The sequence below is a fragment of the Carcharhinus amblyrhynchos genome, chromosome 9, assembly GCF_965287045.1.
Source record: "Carcharhinus amblyrhynchos chromosome 9, sCarAmb.v2.hapA, whole genome shotgun sequence".
NCBI lineage: Eukaryota > Metazoa > Chordata > Chondrichthyes > Carcharhiniformes > Carcharhinidae > Carcharhinus > Carcharhinus amblyrhynchos.
Window position 1 is genome coordinate 89,226,988 of NC_137332.1, and position 23,038 is coordinate 89,250,025.

General features: G+C 42.2%; 1 protein-coding gene across 2 annotated transcripts in view; it reads right to left on the reverse strand.

The window, feature by feature from the left end:
* The window catches only part of LOC145348469 (protein phosphatase 1 regulatory subunit 1C-like), a 48,081-nt gene that overhangs the window by 8,884 nt on the left and 16,159 nt on the right, over positions 1-23,038 (reverse strand). Inside the window, exons 3-5 of one of the 2 annotated variants that reach the window (XM_080196654.1) lie at positions 12,813-12,844; positions 7,436-7,499; positions 1,394-1,522 (exon numbers count right to left, since the gene is read on the reverse strand). In XM_080196654.1, the coding sequence (XP_080052780.1) occupies positions 1,394-1,522; positions 7,436-7,499; positions 12,813-12,844 (225 nt within the window). Of the gene's footprint in view, positions 1-1,389; positions 1,523-7,435; positions 7,500-12,812; positions 12,845-23,038 lie in introns of both variants that reach the window. The other variant, XM_080196655.1, reaches the window with a different exon arrangement.

Sequence of the window (23,038 nt, forward strand, 5' to 3'; positions counted from 1 at the left end):
ATACTTTGATAGCATGTGGAGTTTTGCTCTCCTTCCCTCAGGAAGAATGTTTTTGCCAAAAAGGGAGATAAATGACAATACATCAGATTGTCTCTGGAATTGTTGGAGTATCTCCTGAAAAAAGATGTGGCAAAGTGGGCCTTTGTGCTCTAGAATTTCAAAGAATGGGAGGTGATCTTAATTAAACCTGTAACATATTTAAAAAGGTAGATAGATCTATAAACATGAGAGCGATCTCAAAATAAGGGCTAGATAACTTTGAACAAAGATGGGAAGGGATTTCATGTCACAGAGTGTGGCAAATGTCTGGAATTCTCTAGCGAAGAGTGTTATGGAGGTCAGTCAAGGCAGTGATTGATAATATTTTCGGTAGAATGATAACACCTTAGGATTGTTACAGCACAGAAGAACAGATTTGAGATCAAATGGGAAATGGCATTGAGGGAGCAGATAAGCATGATATAATTGAATGGTGAGACATTTTGTAGGGCTCAGTGGCCTAATTCTTATTTCTGTTTCAAAGAACAACAAAGAACAAAAATTACACAACAGGAACAGGCCCTTCAAGCCACCACTGGCCATGTTGCTCGTCTGAACTAAAACCCCCTATCCTTCTGGGGACCATATCCCTCTATTTCCATCCTATTCATGCATTTGTCCAGACACCCCTTAAAAGTCACTATCTTTTTTGCTTCCACTCCCTTTCCCAGCAGCAAGTTCCAGGCACCCACCACCCTCTGTGTAAAAAATTTGCCTCGTACATCTCTTTTAAATCTTGCCTCTGGCATTTTAAACCAATGCCCTCTCGTAATTAATGCCCCTGCCAATGAAGGCAAGCCTGCTGTGTGCCTTCTTGACTGCCTTCTCCACCTGCACTGGCACTTTCAGTGACCTGTGTACCTGTACCCCCAGATCCCTCTACCTATCAATACTCTTAAGAATTCTGTCAGGGTTTCCTATGGTTCTTCTTTCTTATGGTCTCAAATGTAATATTGCATCCACTTCTGGGCACAGACTTTAGAAAGGATGTGATGATGGGTCAGAAAACCACTGCCTGACTGTCCTCAGGATAACAAGGTGAACATCGGCGGGCAGTTAGGAGAATGTGTGTGTCAAGATAATGAGTGTATGATGATTGCTACATTATTACCGATGTATTGGTCATCTTCTTAAAGTGCCTGGACATTTTGGGAGGATCATTACTATTTGCAGCAAAAAAGCACAGTTGAATTTTGCTGTTGTGCTTCTCTCGGCACAAAATTGTGCAGGTACTGCAGAGACAATGCTTCATACTTATACACGCTTTCCATGTTAAACAGGCCAGCTAACACAATGTAGAATGATCATTCGATAGTGAACATGGAAACTGATATTGTGAAATCTCCTCACCTACTTCCTTCGTGCAGAGTCTCGTTCTCTATTCCCACTAAAGAATGCTCAGTTGTGGGACGATCTATTCCCTCTGACCCACTGCAGCATGCAGTGTCCAGATTATCATCTCCAAACTCTGTCTCCTGGATTTCTGCAATGATACAGAAGAGACCTGAATGCACAGTGAACCTGTCAATAAGACAATTACCGACAGTATCCCATTCAACAGCATCAATGGTCAAGTCTACGAAAGGTTTAGGTTAACTAAAATCGATAAGATGGGGGGACTGAGCTTCACAGCTAACTGATCCCCCTTTTCCTATCTCAAAGAACAGAGAACAGTACAGCACAGGGACAGGCCCTTTGCCCTCCAAGCTTGTAACGATCATGATGCCTGCCTAGACTAAAACCTTATGCGCTTACCGAGTTCGTATCCTTCCCATCCTATTCGTCTACATGCCCCTTAAATGCCACTATCGTACCTGCTCCCATGATCTCCCCAGGTACAGCATTCCAGACATTCCACCCTCTGTAAAAATCGTGCCTCGCACATGTCCTCTAAACTTCTCCCCACATACCTTAAACCTATGTCCCCTCGTACTTAACTTTTCTACGCTTGGGAAGAACACCTGATTATCCACTCTTCCCGTGCTACTCATAATCTTGTAAACCTCTATCAGGTCACCTCTCAACCTTCTTCATTACTGTGAGAACAAGCTGATTTTATCCAATAGGACAGAACAGCTAATATCTCTTCTGTACCCTCTGCAAAGCATCCACATCTTTCTGGTAGTGTGGTGACTAGAATTGTACACAATATTCCAAATGAGGCCTAATTAAGGTTCTTAATTAAGGTTTTTATACTCAATGCCCCGACTGATGAAGGTAAGCATGCTGTATGCCTTCTTGACCACCTGCGTTGCCACTTTCAGTGATCGATGGACATGTACGCCCAGACCTCTCTGCCTGTCAATACTGAGAAGGGTTCCACTATTTACTGTATAATTTCTACATGTTTTGGATCATCCAAAATGCATTATCTCACACTTGTCTGGTTTAAACTCCATCTGCCATTACTCAGCCCAAACTCCAAGCGATCTATATCTTGCTGTATCCTCTGACAAACCTCTCCACTATCCGCAACTTCACCAATTTTTGTGTTGTCTGCGAATTTACTAATCAGATCAGCTACATTTTCCTCCAAATCATTTATATATACTATGAACAACAAAGGTCTCAGAACTGATCCCTGTGGATTACTGCTAATCACAAGCTTCCATTCAGAAAAGTAACCCACCATGGCTACTCTCTGTCTTCTATGCCCAAGCCAGTTCTGTATCCACCTTGCCTGCTCTCCTCTGATCCCGTGTGACTTCAGCTTTTGTACCAGTCTACCATGAGGTACCTTGTCAAAGTTCATGTATACGACATTCACTGCCTTTCCCTCATCTATCATCTTCGTCACTTCCTCAAAAAACTCGATGAACTGAGTGAGGCATGATCCCCACTTCACAAAAGCATGCTCTCTATCACTAATAAGTCCATTTGCTTCCAAATGTGAGTAAATCCTGCTCCTAAGAATCTTTTTCAATAAATTCCTTACCACTGACGTAAGGCTTACCAGTCTATAATTTCTTGGATTATCCCTGCTGCCCTTCTTAAACAGTGGAAAAATATTGGCTATTCTCCAGTCCTTTGGAACTTCACCTGTAGCCAATGAGGATACAAAGATTTCTGTCAAGGCCCCAGCAATTTCCTCGCTTGCCTCCCTCAGTATTCTGGGGTAGATCCCATTAGGCCCTGGGGACTTACCTACTTTAATTCTTTTTAAGATGCCCAACAACTCCTTTTTGGTATCGAGATGACCCAGAATATCGACCCATCCTACCCTAGACTCTCATCCACCGAGCCTTTTCTTTGGTAAATACTAAGACAAAATATTCATTTAGTATCTCGCCCAATCTCCTTGAAGATTTCAGTTCAGATCTCGATCCTGTGGCCGCAATGATTCTCTGGTCATCCTCACAATGCTGGAAGATCAGTTAACACATGCACATTCCATTTATGAGTCGCTACTTCCTAATAATTCACACATATCCTGATGGTGACATCAATAGTTTCCTTCTATGGTACATTGTTCCGACAGAATGGAAGCTATAACATAGCAATCACTGCATTGCAGAAAGCTCCCTCATTGCATCTTCACCATGCAATACCTATAACATTCAACACAAAAACACTCAGCCAGCAAAAATCCCAAAATACACAACGTTAATGATCAACACCAAAACAATTCAAAACTGCCAAATGCATCCAGAAATCCAAACTCCCTGAAATACTTAACAAAGAATAAAGAACAAAGAAAGTTACAGCACAGGAACAGGCCCTTCGGCCCTCCAAGCCTGCACCAACCATGCTGCCCAACTGAACTAAAACCCCAGACCCTTCCAGGGACCATATCCCTCTGTTCCCATTCTATTCATGTATTTGTCAAGATGCCCCTTAAAAGCCAGTATCATATCTGCTTCCACTATCTCCCTGGGCAATGAGTTGCAGGCACCCACCACCGTCTGAGTAAAAAACTTGCCTCATATATCTCCTTTAAACCTTGTTCCTCGCACCTTAAACCTATGCCTATTAATAATTTGTGGGCGGCACAGTAGCACCGTGGTTAGCACTGCTGCTTCACAGCTCCAGAGTCTTTAGTTCGATTCCTGGCTCGGATCACTGTCTGTGTGGAGTTTGCACATTCTCCTTGTGTCTACGTGGGTTTCCTCCAGGTACTCCAGTTTCCTCCCACAGTCCAAAGATGTATGGGTTAGGTTGATTGGCCATGCTAAGAAATTGCCCCTTAGTGTCCAGGGGTGCATAGGTTAGAGGGATTAATGGGTATAATATGTAGGGATATGGGGGTAGGGCCTGGGTGGGATTGTGTTCGGTGCAGACTTGATGGGCCAAAGGGCCTCTTTCTGCACGGTAGGGTTCTATGATTCTATGAATAATTGATTCTTCTACCCTGGGAAAAAGCTTCTGACTATCCACTCTCTCCATGCCAATCCTTGTAGATTTCCATCAAGTTGCTCCACAACCTCGTCATTGCAGTGAGAACAAATCACGTTTCTCCAACCTCTTCTCATAGGTAATGTCCTCCATACCAGGCAACATCCTGGTAACTCTTTTCTGTACCCTCTCCAAAGCCTCCATATTCTTCTGGTCATGTGGCGACCAGAATTGAACACTATATTCCAAGTGCAACCTAAATAAAGTCCTGTAAAGCTGCAACATAACTTGCTAATTTTTAAACTCAATGCCCTGGATGATGAAGGCAAGCATACCGTATGCTTTCTTGACTACCTTCTCCACTGTCATCGCCACTTTTAGTGGCCTGTTTACTTGTACACACAGATCCCCCTGCCTATCAATACTCTGAAGGGTTCTGCCCTTTACTGTATTAGACCTTCCAAAATACATTATCTCACATTTGTCCAGATTAAACTCCATCTGCCATCTCTCTACCCAAGTCTCCAACTGATCTATCTTCTGCTGTGTCCTCCAACAGTCCTCATCGCTATCCACAATATCACCAACCTTTTTGTCATCCGCAACCTTACTAATCAAACCCGTTACATTTTCCTCCAAATCATTTATATATATTACAAACAGCAAAGCTCCCAGCCCTGATCCCAGGGGAACACCACTAGTCACAGCCCTCCATGCAGAAATGCATTGCTACTCTCTGTCTTCCATGACCGAGCCAGTTCTGTATCTATTGTGCCAGCTCACTTTTCATCCAATGTGACCTCACCTTCTGCCATGAGGGACCCTGTCAAAGGCCTTACTGAAATCCAGGTAGACAACATCCACTACCTTACCCTCATCAATCACCTTCTTCACTTCCTCAAAAAACTCAATCAAGTTAGTGAGACAGGACCTCCCCTTCACAAAAGCATGTTGCCTCTCACTAATGGGTAGGTCCATTTATTTCCAAGCAGGAGTAAATCCCATCTCGAAGAATCCTCTCCAATAATTTCCCTACCACTGATGTAAAGCTCATCCACCTGTAATTACCTGGATTATCTTTGCTATCCTTCTTAAACATGGGAACAATATTGGCTATTCGGCAATCTGGAACCTCACCTGTAGCTGGTGAGTACACAAAGATTTCTGTCAAGGCCCCAGCAACTTTCTCCCTTGCCTCTCTCAGTATTCTGGGGCATATCTTTTCTCGCCCTGGAGATTTATCTCTTAATATTTTTCAAGACTCCCAATACCACCTCCTTTTTGATCTCAACATGACTCATGTTATCTCACAGCCTTCTCCAGACTCCTCATTCACCAAGTCCTTCTGTTTGGTGAATACTGACACAAAGTATTCATTTAATACCTCGCCCATTTCATAGAAACATAGAAGCATAGAAACCCTACAGTGCAGAAAGATGCCATTTCGCCCATGGAGTCCGCGACGACCACAATTCGACCCAAGCCCTACTCCCGTATCCCTACATATTTACCCACTAATCCCTCTAACCTTCGCATCACAGGACTCTAAGGGGCAATCTTTAGCATGGCCAATCACCCTATAGGTTCCCTCCCCTGTCCTTGAGTGGGCCAATCCTTCGTGATCAACATCTAATCATTAAAAATGATTAAATGTCCAAGCACAGTTAGAGTTCCCATCTCCACACATCCCAATTTTTCTGAAACACCCTTAACACTTCCCAAAGCACCCATCTATTTTGCTCAACACCACCACAAATAATAAGCCACAAAGAGATACATGCACAGCAACTTTTTCATGAACACGTCAAATATTCTAAACGAGCAAAACATATATGACACTTTCCCTTATCCACCACTCATCCACTGCAGAACTCATAACATACTCACTCGAAGCAATGCATACTCGTGTCAAATCACTTACATATCTAAACTCCACAACACACTTCTCATATTGCTAACCAAATTAACATACATGACTACTAACAATAAATTCAAAATTCCCAAATTCATTTACATCACATGAATACCAGAAACCACACTTGACCATTTCAAATTGCTCAGGTATCTTCACACCCTCTTTTGTGTTCACACATTGCCATATCCAAAGCAATGAAAACTCACAAACACTGCATCTAAAGCATACAGTGTTAAACTCCTGAAATCTACTTCATGCTTCATTGCCCACTGTTTTTCATTCTCCAAATAGGTAGCCTCAATTCATCTGAATACCCAAAATCATCTAAGCTCAGCCCACATAAGTTGCATGTCCCCAGAAAGCACTCAGACTGCAAAACCATAACATTTGCAGCCACAAATATATGCTCATTCCTATCACAGTCAACAGAAGTCATACAGCCCATTCATTTATCTTCGCATATTTTCTCAATATACGGAAACCAGTTTGCAGTCCTTATAAAACAAGTTAAACCATGAAGCCCGTTAACCCACAAAAACTTCATTTCAATCCACAAACCTCATTTACCCCAGAAAAAGAATATTCGCACACCCCCAAAAATATGTTACATCCATTCTCCATCTTCATACCAAGACGCCGATTTCACATTCCCAAAAACATCTTCAGGCCCCCACAATCCTCCCCCACACCCAAAGAAAATCTTACATTCCCACAATCAACTGCACACAGCAGGAAACGATATAACAGTTCCAGAAAACTACATACACAACGCACAGCGCACACACACGCACATTCACAAACAAGCTGCACTTGCCCCAAACCCTTTAAAGCCACAAAATCACAGTGGCGCTTCAAACTGACGCAACCAAATGCCCTTTTCAAACCTACAAACTACATAAATTTCCACACTCCTCCTAATGTCGTTATCATCACCCAAATTTCATTAACACAGTCTTCACAACATAGCACCAATATTCCCATTATCAGAAAGCCTGTTAGCACCCCAAGAAAATGTCTCTCAGCATCTAAAGTTGTTTTAAACTTCCATTCCAAACTACAGAATGTAAAGTAAAGATTAAGGTTCTGTTTGTAATGTAACTTTTTGACAGTGCTGTATCCTGTTGGAACCCTGGTCCTGTTCTCACATACCTGTCACAGTCGCAGTGAGAGGGAAGCTCCTTCGTTTTTCTTTATGGGAGAGCATTTTGGACACCTGGAAGAAAGGAGGAAACCATTGTGTTTGGGAAATTCAAATCAGAATGCGGATAGCCAGTTATGCGCTGTAATGTTCTATGTTCTATGTTCTAATATAATCTCACAGGTTGAACAATCATTTGGAATTGCTCTGAAGAGATCTAAATTCAGAAACTCAGTTTGCTTATTGCCTTTGAAACCGCATTGTCTATCAGAGGCTATGGATGACTGCTGGAGTTCCTCTCCACCACCAAAGAGGGATGACATATCTTCCCTTTTGATTAGCCCAAATCGGTAGGTGAAATTTATGGCCTGATGGCAGAATGGGGAAGATTACACTGAATGGATGTACACAAGCTTGATGTGACAACTGGAGCAGTACTTTCTGAGTTCTTGGTTCCCACTTCATGTTCTTGGTTCCCACGTTAACATTCTATACATTGTTCAGCTAGCTGACAACATATTAAGTATTTGATAGGGCATAGTAATCACGGTTTCACCTCCAAAGCAGAGTCTGACATAATGAAAAAGTAAAACAAAAACAGTGAACGCTAGAAATGGGAAAGGCAGTAAGCAAGGCTATCGAAGGCAATCGCTGGAGCAGCTAGGGAAAGTGGAACTGAGCAATTCAGATCAGCCATGATCTTATTGAATGGCGGGTCAGGCTCGAAGGGCTAGATGGCCTACTCCTGCTCCTATTTCTTATGTTCTTATGTAGTACGTTGAGGAGAAAATATGATTTTGTTCAGTCTCAAAGCCGATTAGAAACAGATGAATATGAAATAAGTTGAATATATCCGCACTGATTGGCGATGACACACAAGTAAACACACCAACAAAAGAACACACATACGCACAAAGACAAACACACAGGCATAAAAAACCATGCACACACATATTCACGCATGCACTCAGATACACACAGGCCCACAGCCGCACACACATGCACACAATGTAACATTAATGTTTGCATTTATTGCAAGCCATGTGGGAAAGAAGTAGGAAATATTTAATGCAGATTCCATGAGCTTTGGTGAATAAGCTATGTGGTTTTTGTCTCCTAATTAGGAACAATGAAATGCGTTAGGAGCAGCAAAGTTTCACTTGAATCATCCCTTTATGATTCTTCCTTTATGAAGAAATGTTGAACAATTTGGTGCCTATGGATGTGGTATACTTAGATTATCGGAATAAATTAATGTGACACAAAATCAGAGCTCATGATGTATGAGATAACATACTGGCAATGATAGAGCATTGCTGAGATACCATGACAAAGAGGTAGTGCACAACTTGGGCCACTTCTGGGTAGGTATAACAAGTTGAGTTCCACACTTGTCAGTGCTGGGGCCTTAACTCTTTAATGTTCATATCAATGAACTGGATGAGGGGACTGAACGTATGATTTATAAATTTGCTGATGATGCAAATATCCGTTTGGAAAGTGAGTTACAAAGAGGACATAAGGAGTTCGAAAGTGCTTTCGATTGACTAAGTTAATGGGATAGAGATGGAGATTGCCAAACTGTGGGAAAATGTGAACGCCTCGTTGGCAAGAAAAAAATCTGTGAAAGATTGCAGTACCCTGCGGCAGTAAGGTATTTAGGAATTGAAACACATTTACAGGCATTTACAGAAAGGCACATGTGTTTGTCAAGGGAAACACAATATAAGTGTACGGCTGTTTTGCTACATTTTTATCGTGTAATGGTGAGACCACATCTATAGTGCTGTGTAGAATTATGATTTCCTTCTTCATGTAAGAGGATGATTATATTTGAAGCAGTTCAATAACGGTTCATGTGGACAGATTCCTGGCATGAGAGATTGATCCAATAAGGAAAAGCTGGATAGCTTGCGGCTGTGCCCACTGAAATTTCAGAGAATGATGTGTAACCTTATTGAAACATACACGATCGTAAGGCACATTTACATGATGGGCGCTGAAAGGACATTTCCGCTTTTAGGAAAGAGTAGAACCGGGAATATCATTGAAGACCGTGTTGAGGGGTTGCTTTTTTTCCCTCAGAGAGATAAGAGTATGAAAAATTTACATTCCAGGAGAGCAGCCAAGATATTATAATTGGATGTGTTTAGGGTGAATTCAGATGGCTTCTTGATAGACAAGGGAGTCAATAGGTATAGTGGGTAATAATGCAAAAAGAGTTGCAACAACAATGGAATCATCCAACAATTTTAAAATACTATATCAGGCACAAAGAGCTGAATGGCCTTCAGCTAGTCCTAATTTGTCTATTATTATGGATAGGGAATTAGATCTTCACCTATAAGACTTAAGAGGAAAGGAAATTTATTTTATCAAAACATTCATGTTTGTAAGGGGATTTGATAGGTTGGATACCAGGAACGTATTTCTTCTTGAGGAGAAGAGGCTGAATTTAAAATAATACTATAGAAACATAGAAATGATACAGCACAGAAGGAGTCCATTTGGCCCAACATTCCCATGCTGACCTGAAGACACCCAGCCGCCCTTTGTAATCCTATCTTCCTGAACTCGGCCCATAGCGCTGCAGCATGCAGCACTTAAGGGGTAGATACATGTTCTTTTTAAATGAGCCTCCAGCACCAACTCAGGGAATGGATTCTAGACACCCAGTACCTCAGCAAAATAATAGCCTTTTGTCCTTTCTAATCCTTCTGCCACTTAGCTTGAATCTATGACCCCTTTTTTCACCATGGGAAATAGGTTCCACCTGTCTAATCTATTTCCATCCCTCACACTTTTGTACACCATCTATATGTCTCACCTCAGCCTTCTCTGTTCCAAGTAAAACAGTCCCATCCTCTCAAATTTCTCCTTGTAGCTACAATTCTCTAGCCCTAGCAACATTCTAGTAAATATTCTCCACACTTTCTCCAAAGCAATTGCATTCTTCCTTTAATGTGTGACCAGAACTGCACACAGCACTCCAGTTGTGGTGTCAACAGTTTCTTATACAATTTCATCATTATATCCCTACTTCTGTATCCTAAACCTCTTGCAATGAAACAAAACATTCCATATTCCTTCTTTACAACCTGATCTATCTGTACAGCTACTTGTAGGGACCTGTGCACTTGCACGCTAAGACATCTCACTTCATCTACAACTCAATATTTTCCCACTTATTGTGTTTTCCCTGTTTGACCTCCCTAAGTTCAGTACCTCACCTTCATCAGTTTTGAACTCCATCTGGCACTATCCTACATCATTTTGGTGCTTACAGCTATCCTCCCAATTGTGCCCTCACTTCACCCCATCCCCTCCCATCCCAAGATCAGGTCCAAATTCTTCATATAGGGAACAAAATGCAGGATCCAGACTCTGAGCCCTGTGGAATACCTGTTGAAATGGCTTTCCATTCACAAGGGCAGCCAATGAGCATAAAACTGTGTGCCTTGTTACTAGGCCAACTTTGCATCCAATTGGCCACATTTCCCTGTTTCCCATGGACTTTTGCTTTTTTGACAAGTCTGCCAAGTGGGACTTCCTCAAATCTCTTCCTAAAATCCATATGGATAACATCCACTGCACTACCCTCATCCTTGTCACTTTCTCAAATAATTCAAACAACTTTTAATGCATGACACTCCCTTAACAAAGGCATACTGACTATCCCTGACTAATGCATGCCTTTCAGATCGCTCAGGATTCATTCTATTTGCCCACCAGCAAAGTAAGGCTAATTGGCATATAATTGTTTGGCATTTCCTTCGTGCCATTTTTAAACGGCAGACCACATTCACATTCCACTGGTATCTCCCGTGTCTATTGAAGTTTTGAAAATAACCCTCTGTTATTTCCTCCATGACCTCATTCAACATCCTAGGCAACAACCCATCCAGCTTTGGTGACTTATCCAATTTCAAGGATTCCAAATCTTTGAACACTTCCTCACTCCTTACGATTATTTTATCCAATACTTCACACTGCTCCTCTTGGATTAGTATATGCACATCATCCCTTTCCTTTGTGAAACTGAGACAAACGGCAGAATTTTACCCGCAAGTCCGCCCGAGATTTGTGTGATCCCACCTGAGGCCAATGGAGAATGCTGTTCTCCAAGCCTTGCCCATCCCTGGAATTGGGGGCTGATAGGTCCCTTGCTTTCCTTAACTGTAATGTTGCTCTTCATATAATGGTAAAATATCTTTGGATTTCCTTAATCTTGCATGCTAATTTCTTTTCATGCTCTCACTTTTATTTCACTTGATCCCTGTGCATTCTATTCTCTTCTAGGCTATCTGCAGTGTTAAGACTTTTTTGACTATCAAAAGCTTTCTTTTTCTCTTTACTCTTAACCCTGTATTTACTGATGAAGGCCAGCATGCCAAAAGCCTTCTTCTGTACCTGTGACTCCATCTTTAGAGAACCGTGCACCTGTAATCTAAGGTCCCTCTGTTTCATGATACACCCTAAGGTCCTACCATTCACCATGAAAGCCTTACCTTGATTTGACTTTCCAAAATGCAGCACCTCACACTTATCTGTATTGAACCCAATTTGCCAGTTCTTGGCCCACTTCCCCAGCTGACCAAGATCCTGCTGAAATTTTTGCTAATCTTTTTCACTGTCTACAATACCACCTACTTTAGTGTCACCTGCAAACTTACTGATCATACCTTGTAAATTCTCATCCAAATCGAAGCTCATCCTGCTAACAGAATATGCACTCACAATATACGCAAGGGACTCAGACTCAGAAAATAATTGCACCAAGGTACACAGACTAAAACAAAGATCACAGCCACACTGAACACTCACACAGATTGACTTGTATTTACACTGTTCATTATGCGAGCACCCACACAGTGAATACAGTGAAGGGTTCGAGTAGCACGTCTTGTGTACTACTGATATTGTCATTACTTCTGAACAAGAAGCACCTTGTTCAAAATCTGCGTCAGGTCTTGAAGGACAAATTTCATAACATGACCGAAAGGTTAATTATCAACAAGCAAACCTTTGCAGTACCTCATGTCATGCGTTAAAGCAGGGAAACTCTAATTTAGTATGAATCTTCGCAAGTTTGTTGCAAACTATTGGAATATTTCTCTATATAAACTTTGACCAATGCACGATCAATAACGCCCTATACAAATGGCGCTGCACGCATAGAGATCATAATAAGAGATGCAAAGATGGTCAAAAGAAGGATCATGCTTAACAACTGCTTTCAGTGAACTTACATATTAATCACACTCACTCTGGCCTCAATGAGAGATTCATACTCACGATGACCACCCAGAGGGTTTTACACTCACAGATGGAAAATATAATTCGGTTGTAGTCCTTGTAAATGGTCACTGCAGAACGGAGTTGTCTTACCTGTGCTTGACAGACTGTGACATTCTTTTCATCTGTCAGAGAAGAAAGTCAATGAATTTCCTGCAGTTAGCGTAATCTAATAAGAAATTTATTTAAATTACACATGTAGATATCGATGTTGAAGTGTAGGTGTGTGTGTGTGTGTTTGCGTTGCCTGACAGAAATACAGATAGAGGGAGAGAGAGAGAGAGATGGGTGGTGAGGGAATGGGGGCGGGGAGCATATATTGAATGGTTTCTCCATACTAATTCTATCTTCCCACAAAAGTAGGCATGCAGTGAAAGAAAAACTAGTCCCTAGAAAGAGGCAATAGGGTAGCATTAGATGGTAGTACCAGTTAGCTGGCTTTTATGCACTGTGCCAGGAATCCTCCTTCCTAATTGTCAACATTCCGTGATTCTATGTAGTTTCTCTACCGAATTCCATTACAAAGCCACTTACTCCATCCTTCACTCCAGAGCTGCCTGAGGCCGAATTAGGAGTTTTGCGACTTTGTTGATATATGGCCATTTTGCTGGGACATCAAACACATTAACTGACTACCTAAGCACTGTGAAAGAGATTGCATGCCAATAGGGAAACAAAATTTTCAGTCATCACATTGGTTTTAGGGTCAGCTATAAATTTAAGGAGTTATTGCAGATTACTGCAAAAACAATAGAGTTAGGTGAGTTTGGGTGGTTACTGAGGAGTTTGCAGCTTGAATATTAATTCATTGGGTCATTGTGGCATTCACTGGATTGCCGTGGGATTGGAGTGTAATTGTGGTGTAAATTATGCTCAGGGGGACTGTTGACTGAGATTCTAAATGTGTGCAGGAATTTCCTTTTTGTGGGGGTTTGTGTGTATTTAAAAGTTTAACATAAGAAGAAGATTACTGTTGGGTTGCAGTGATACTTTTCCTTTCAGAGGCACGTGAGTGGTTCTGTTATCTGGATGAATGGAGTTCTAGTGGCTTTAGAAGCTTTGTGTATTCCTGGACTCACAGTGTGGTTGGTGAGTGTGTTGGTAAGTTTTTGACTGTTAGGTCTGCAGTACAGTGCAGTCAGGTTTGACTGTGGACTTGGATTTTAACGTGAGTCAGGTGCTTCATCTGAATTTAGAGTTTACCATGGGTTCAGAGGGATTACTGTGGGGTAAGAGGTGTGCAGTTGATTCCATAAATGCTCACAGTGATCATTGTGTCATTAAATTTCACTGTGGGTTTCAGGTTATTATTAGTCAGCTGGGTTATTGTGTGATTAGTACATTTACTGTCGTGCTATAGGCTTATCTTTCTGCTTGGACTCTAGTGCAGGATCAGGTGGGATTATACTGATGTTTGGATAATTGCTTATACTCTGTCAATTTCCAACAAACTGTGGTGTGGGGACATAACTCGTGTTGCAAAAGCACCCCATGATTCTTGAAAAATTAATTGATGCAAACTGCTGTCAAACTTCCCACAAACTTTCCCTACTTTCACACCAGTAGAATGCTCACACAACATCCAAATAATTTCAGCAACATGCCCAAGTCAGGAATGTGTGTCGCACTCAGGTACATTATCTGACATTCCACAATTTGGAGGAAAAAAAATGCTAGGAAGCTATTTCCTACAGCCTGGCAGTAGCTGTCTGTTGAGTGACAATAAGACTGGCATGTGAATAGTACTGGGTGACTACTAGTAACTTATATCTGTAGCCATATATGAAGGGGAAGAGTATTCCATCATATTTGTGATGTATTCTTTGCAGATGGTGTACACACTTTGTGGAGTCAGAACGTGAGCTACTTGCAGGAGAACACCAACATGCCATCCAACTGTGGCAGGGATAGGACATTCCTGATTTAATCATTCCTATGTCTGCTGAATGATGTTGTCAAAAACATTTCTGGTTGAGGATTGTTTTAGAATTGAAAAGTGGCAGAACAATTGTATAAACCCACAATCTTATGTCCCGACCAATTCTATATCTATCAAACTAGGGATCTACTGTGCTTCATGAAATGAATGTGCCTTATTAAAAATAATGGTCAACCTGCTGCAGCTACAGTATAGGATCATCTGCATGTTGAACAGTGGAATAAATAAGTGATAGCCAGGGCTAAGCGACCACATAGCAAACTGATCAGATTTGAGCTCTGGAGTCCTGTGACATGTAGCCATAAATGGTGATGCACAATACAAAAGAAAACAGAGAAGGTTGTTCCACAATTACTGCAATGCTTAATGACTGAGCAGCCCAGCACACCTGTGGAACAAATGAAGCTGAAGAATGTGCAGCAACTCTCAGCCAAAAGTGCCAAGTCAGAGAATCATCTATTCCTCCTCCGGAGATCCCAAAATCACGGATGCCTGTCTTCAGCAATTCAACTCACTGCACATGATATCAACAAACTAATGAAAACACTGGATCCTGAAAAGACTATATGGACTGAAAATATTCTGGAAATGTTACTCAAGATTTGTATTCCAGGACTGGCTGCACACTTAGACAAGTTACTCTAATACAGCTACACCATGGGCATCTACCAAGGGAATATGGAAAATTGCCGTTGTATGCCCTGCACATAAAAAGCTGTGCACATCCAACATAACTAATTAGCCCCCCCCATTCAGCTGTTGTTGATGCTCAGAAATTTGGTGGAAGGTATCTCCAACAACGTCATCAAATGACAACTTACTTGACAACATCTGATCAATAAAGCTGAGTTTGGATTGCAGCAGGGTCATTGAGCTTTTGCCATCATTATGGCCTTAGCTCATACATAGAATGGACAGCTGAATTCAAGAAGTGAGGTGTGGGTCAATACATTTAGCACAAAAACAGTATTTGTCCAAGGGTGACATAAAGGAGGTTTGGTAAAATTAGAGCCAGGAAGCAAAGGAGAAAGCTCCCAATTGTTGGAGCCTGACTAACATAGAGCATGATGGTTGCAGTTGTTGAAGGTCACTCATATCTGCTCCAATTTATCATTCCAGGATTTCCTGTCCTGGTGGTCCTCAGGTCCCAACACCTCCAGTTGCTTCAAAAATGACCTTACTTCCATCATAAGGTAAGAACTGGGATATGCGCTGAAAATTGCACAATGATCGGCACCATTCCTAACTCCTCAGAGAGTGAAACAGTTTCTTCTGTCAACCCACACAACATGGGCAACATTCAGGTTTGTGCTGATAATGACACGTATCATTCACTGCGCATAAGTCCCTGGTAATTATCATCTCCAAAAATAGACAATTTAATCATCTCCCATTGATATGTAATAACATTATAATCACTGAGACCACAACTTCCTGTTACCAGCACTGGCCAAAAACTGAACTGGATGAGCCGTACAAATGCTGTAGCTACAAGAGCAGGTCAAAAGCTGGGAATTCGGCAACAATAAACTCACTCCCTAACTCTACAAATCCTGAGCGTAATCTGTGGGATGATTACATAATGCGTTTATCTATGTTTGCCTGCATCAGAGAAGCTCCAGCTGCACTCAAGAACACCAATACCATCCAGAACAAAGCAGCTCGCTAAATTGCATCAAATATACCACCTTCAACTTGAAGTCCCTCCACCACAAATGAACAGTGGCAGCAGTGTGCACCACTTAAAAGATGCATTGCAGCAAATCAATAGCATCATTCACACCCGCGGCCTTTATCTATAAGAATTCAAGTGTCACAAATGACTGGGGACATCAACACCTGCAAGTTCTTCTCCAAGTCATACAATATCCTGTATTGGAAATATATGGGCATTCATTCACTAACTCTGGATCAAAGTCCTGGAACTGCCCCTCAATGAATGACTCTACATGCTCCTGCACTACATGTACCACAACTATTTAAAAAGCTGGTCACCACCATCTTGTCAAGAACTATTGCAGATGAGCTAAAAAACTTAGATCAAACCATTCACGCCCACTTCCTGTGGAAGTATAAGATTAAATAAACTTTAGCATGTATGTGGATGGCGTATGTGGAGATGTAAAGAAGAGAAACGCTATTTATTAATCAGCTATTGCTGAAGCTTTCCTAGCAATTGCTAGCGATATTCAAAATCATGAGGAAATTGGACAGAGAAGATAGGGTGAAACTGCCCTCGCTCATCAAAATGATCAAGAACATGGGGTAACAGGTTTAAAGTGAATTATAAAAGATGTTATTGTGATGTGATCAAAATCTTTCTTTCACACTGCGAGTGATTATGGTTTGGAATACAATGCCTGGAATTGTGGTTGATGCAGGTCCAAATGTGGCATTTAAGGGGGGCATTAGATGATTTTTTTACAGAAACAATGTAAAGGGCACCGGGAAAAGGCAGATGAATGGTACTATGCAGTGATGCTTGTTTGGAGAGGTGATGCAAACACGATGAGCCAAATGGCCTCCTTTTGCAGTGCAATGGTTATATGCTTCTGTATATCACGGATAAGAAGGACAGAGTGCTGTGACCTGAGTACAAGAGAGACATTACATATTTAACTTCATAATAGTAAAATATTCTATTGATAAAAATAAACACTATTTATCCAATGACATCAGATCCTTTGAGTGTCAGTCTCTCCAACCTCAGAAATAGACGTACCTCTATTGTAGCCAGCTAACAATGGATTGGTGAGACTGGAATTGTTCTCCACCAGGAAAAGAAATTTCAAAGAAGCTTTCATAGTGGTGTTAATACCATGACATAGTCAATGTGAGACTTCCCCATGGCTGATCAATTGAGACTCGGAGGGAACAGATTTAACGCGAATGACAGAATAATCAAAGTTAACAAATCAGCATTTTATCACACAAAGAACCAAGAAAATTACAGCACAGGATCAGGCCCTTCGGCCCTCCAAGCCTGCACCGACCATGCTGCCTGACTTAACTAAACTCCCCTAGCTTTCCAGGGACCATATCCTTCCATTCCCAGTCTATTCATGTATTTGTCAAGACACCCCTTAATTGAGGGAAACTGATTTAGGGAAAATTTATTACTGTTAGGCTGATTGGCAGGAATAAATTGTCCCTAAATCAGTTTCCCTCAATCTGGATGGCCATAAATCATTAGACAGTGGTCGTGGGTGGAGAGGGGGACTGGTGGTGTTGAGATGGCGGCGCGGGCTCGTTGGGCCAAAGGGCCTGTTTCCCGGGCTGTTTTTGTTCTTTGTTCTTTGTAAAAGTCACCACCATGTATGCTTCCACTACCTCCCCTAGCAACGAGTTCCAGGCACCCGCTACGCTCTGTGTAAAAAAAAACTGTCTCGTGTATCTTCTTCAAACATTGCTCCTCACATCTTAAACCCTAGTAACTGACTCTTCAACCCGGGAAAAAGCTTCTGACTATCCACTCTGTCCATGACTCTCATAATCTTGTAAAACTCTGTCAGGTCGCCCCTCAACCTCCGTCACCTCAGTGAGAACAAACCAGGTTTCTCCAACCTCTCCTCATAATATTCTCCATACCAAACAATATCCTGATAAATCTTTTCTGCACCCTCTCCAAAGGCCTCCACATTCTTCTGGTAGTATGGTGACCAGAATTGAACACTATGGGCCTGATTTTACCAATCAGAGGCTAAGGGCCGGATCCGGACATAAAACGGATCTGAGCCTGGAATCCCCGTTCCAGCACATCCATACGCTTTCTGTCGGCTCCGATCTGATCCGCACTGTGGGCGGGGCTTAGTGCTGCCAGAACGATCGGAGCTCTGCTGGAGATCATCCTCCCCCCACCCCCCACCATTCTCCACCACTCACCTCCCTCCCCCCAACCAGAGATCCATATGAGCCCCTCCCCACCTCCTCCGGCAGACACCACCAGAAGTCCAGGAAGGTGCTGCAGGCTGTCCCACGAGTGCAGATCAGAAAGATGGTGGAGGGAGAGCAGTAATCAAGGCAGCTTGGGGATGTGCTCTGTCGAGAGGGGCCTGCCTCCTGGGGGTCCGATCCTGGGGGAGGGTCTGCCAGGGGTGCCTGCCTCCCAGGGCCATTGGATTGCGGTGTGGGGGGTGGGGGAGGAGTCTGCCAGGGTGGTTAGCGGGAGGTCTGCAAAGGGTGTTCGAGGAGGATAGACTTCCGAGGTTCCCCTGCGGAATAGGAATCAGCTTCGGACTTTTATTCTGCAGGTTGATAACAGCGCGGATCCAGAATGGATACAAAGACAGTAAAGTGGGATTTGGCGGTAGAGTTGGGTGCGTGGTTCATTAAGTTGATTTAAATGCACGCCCAAATCGGGTGTCGGTAAAGGCGCGATCTGCTCAGAATCGGGTGCAGATTGTGTTACAGGCCCGAGGGCCGACTTTGCCATGATTTCGTGCCCAAAAATGGGCGTGAAGTTTTGGTAAAATTGGGCCCTATATTCCAAGTACGGCCTAACTAAGGTTCTATAAAGCTGCAACATGACTTGCTAATTTTTAAACTCAGTGCCCGGCCGATCAAGCATGCCATATGCCTTCTTGACTACCTTCTCCATCTCCATTGCCACTTTCAGTGCCCTGTGTTCCTGTACACCCAGATCCCTTTGCCTATCAATACTTCTAAGGGTTCTGCCATTTACTGTATATTTCCTATCTGTATTAGGCTTTCCAAAATGCATCACCTCACATTTGTTGGGTTAAACTCCATCTGCCATCTCTCTGTCCAAGTTTCCAACTGAGCTATATCCTGCTGTATCCTCTGATGGTCCTCATCGCTATCCACAAATCTACCAACCTTTGTGCCATCTGCAAACTTACTAATCAAACCAGTTACATTTTCCTCCAAACCATTTATGTATGTTACAAACAGCAAAGGTTCCAACACTGATCCCTGAGGAACTCTACTTGTCACAGCCCTCCATTCAGAAACACACCCTTCCACTGTCATCTTTGACCGAGGCAGTTTTGTATCCACACATAATGTGTGATTGGCATCTAGAATAATAGTAAGTTTCAGGTAAATTCAAAATCTAACTTTAGAAAAGTTTCAGCTGATTATCCGCATTAAGTTAAATTAGAGCCAACATTAAAAATTCATCGGCCAGTGTCCATGTTGGAAGCCTTTGGAAAAATAAATCAGGCACAATGGAATAGATTACCTCCTGTACTGATGATCCATGATTAAGCAAATAATGTCTACTTGTTTGAATAATACTGTGCCTAATAATTGAGCACATGCTCTTGACTGAAATTATAGTTGTTCATGTGGCTCAGATTGCTGTAGATTATATCATCACTGATTAAGAGTTTAACAATGGGGAAGAAATTCTGCAATTCAAGCCCTAACTTATGTGGGATAAATGGCATGATTTCCTTTCCCATATGCAACAAGGCCTGGACAATATTAAGTTTTAGCCTACTAAGTAGAGCAGTATTGCCAGGCAATGACAACATCCAACAAGAGAATTTCCAACAATCTCATGATGACCTATATTAGCATGACCCAGGAAAATCCCTGAGCATCAAAATTTTACATGCAACCATTGGTGGCTTAACACCTGCATGACGCTCTTCAGCAACTCATGAAACATCCTTTGACACAGCTTCCAAACTTACAATTTCTATCATCGAGAATTGTAAGGGGTCATGTGAGCATTTCCACCTGCCAGCACTCTTTCAAACTACACAGCAAAACAATTTAAATGTATTGCCATTTCTTCACTGTTGTTTGGCCTAAAGCTTGGAACTCCCTCCCTAACAGCACTGTGTGTGTACCTAAACAACAGAGAGAGAGCATCGGTTCAAGAAGGCTCATTACCGTAACATTCTCTGGAGCAACTAGGGATAAGCAATAAATTCTTGCCCAGCCAGTGCCACCTAAGCTGCACAAGAGAATTGACAAAAAAATGTACTACACATTCTTTTCCATTATTACCAGTTATTGGGAGATGCCGTGCAGGCATTTCAGGTCATAATGATAAAACACTGACATTATACTAAAGGTGAAATGATAATGAGCCAAGGACCTGTTGACCTCAATGAGACCTTATTCCCCCAAATTCAACTTTTTATCAGCACTTGAAATGTGAGCACATCGAGTATGCAACATAAACTTTTCAGGGTGTTCGCCATCAGTTGCCAAATGATTTGGTAGGAAGAAAACAGCTACATGAAGCCATCAACATTCTATAACACTCCATAGACAAGATGTAGATGTATACAAACCAATTTACCTCAGTTCATGTTGATTTCTGCCAGCTTTACCTACCAGCAAAATGCTTCAATCCTACTATTCTCGAACTGGAAGTGCATGTGACAGATCTTTGAAAAGAGTATGGCCTGCCAGAAACCCGCCCATCCCCCACTGACCTCATATCTGTCCTGCGACCATGACAATATGACCTGAGCATTGAGCCTGAACCCTAACCTCAGCTCGTATCAATAAACTCAGCTGACCTTCCCTGCACAAGAGAGAATGCAAAATATAGTGTTGCAGTTATAACTGGAGAAAGATCAATTTAAACCATTATTTTTATTATTTGAATGGCAATGATCCTTCAGGAAATCTCGGCATATTCATCAGGCCAATTTACTTGTTTCAACTAAAGTCGGCTGTTCTGAGGAGTTGCACTTTGTGATAAATTGCAGTCCACATATTGAGACTGTTTATAAGCATTACGATGTGGGTATGCCGGCGTTGGACTGGCGTAAACACAGTAAAAAGTCTGACAACACCAGGTTTTAGTCCAACCGATTTATTTGATAATAGACTCACAAGCTTTCGGGGTTAGCCCCTTCGTCAGGTGAATGGAGAGTTCTGGCCTCAGACAGAGCATATAAAGCACAGACAGTTTAGAGATTACTGATTAGAATGCGATTCCTTACACCTAACCTGCTGTTCAAGACCTGAAGTGGCTGACAATGTGAGTGGAAGGAGCACTGATCACAGGTTAAAGAGATGTGTATTGTCTCCAGACAGTACAGTAAGTGAGGTTTTGCAAACCCAGGCAAGTCACGGGGGTTACAGATAGTGCGACATGAACCCAAGATCCCTGTTGAGACTGTCCTCATGTGTACGACAACGGATGAATGAACATCGCTCGACAATCACCAGGCAAGACTGTTCCCTTCCTGTTGGCAAACACTTCAGTGGTCACGGGCATTCCGCCTCTGACCTTTGGGTAAGCATTCTCCAAGGCGGCCTTCACGACACACGACAGCGCAGAGTCGCTGAACAGAGACTGATAGCCAAGTTCCGCACACATGAGGACGGTCTCAACAGGGATCTTGGGTTCATGTCGCACTATCTGTAACCCCTGTGACTTGCCTGGGTTTGCAAAACCTCACTTACTGTACTGTCTGGAGACAATACACATCTCTTTAACCTGTGATCAGTGCTCCTTCCACTCACATTGTCAGCCCCTTCAGGTCTTGAACAGCAGGTTAGGTGTAAGGATTCGCATTTTAATCAGTAATCTCTAAACTGTCTGTGCTTTATATGCTCTGTCTGAGGCCAGAACTCTCCATTCACCTGACGAAGGGACTAACCCCGAAAGCTTGTGAGTCTATTATCAAATAAATCAGTTGGACTAAAACCTGGTGTTGTCAGACTTTTTACTGTATAAACATTACCACAGCGATATAATTTCAAATAATGCATTAGTTGTCACTTAGGACTTTATAAGAGCATAGAGGCATCAAATAGATCAATGTAGAGTGTGACAGTTTGGTGCACAAAGGTTTTTTGCCCAATGACAGTCAGCACTGCTCTTTCCTTGTTTGAGTCAATATCTTCATGCTCAATAATTTAATCAGTTCCATTTACGACATTCACATTGATTCTGATTTCACCGGCATTTGAGACAGCAGAATCACAGAACCATAAACAGACAGAGAACATATTTCCCCTTGCAAATAAAATAAGTCCTGCAACTTAGCCAATCCTAAATGCCAGCCATTTCCCATTGTAAATTATTTCCATTTAGGTACTGTGGCTGTATGGTGTTGATTTGATTTGATTTATTATGGTCACATGTATTAGCATACAGTGAAAAGTACTGTTTCTTGCATGCTATACATACAAAGCATACCATTCATAGAGAAGGAAAGGAGAGAATGCAGAATATAGTGTTACAGTTATAACTAGAGAAAGATCAAGTTAATGCAAGGTAAGTCCATTCAAAAGTCTTATGGCAGCAGTAAAGAGGCATGTGATCTCAGACTTTTGTATCTTTTTCCTGAAGGAATAAGGCAGAAGAGAGAATGCCTGAGGTCCTTAATTATGCTGGCTGCTTTACCAAGGCGGTGGGAAGCATAGACAGAGTCAATGGATGGGAGGC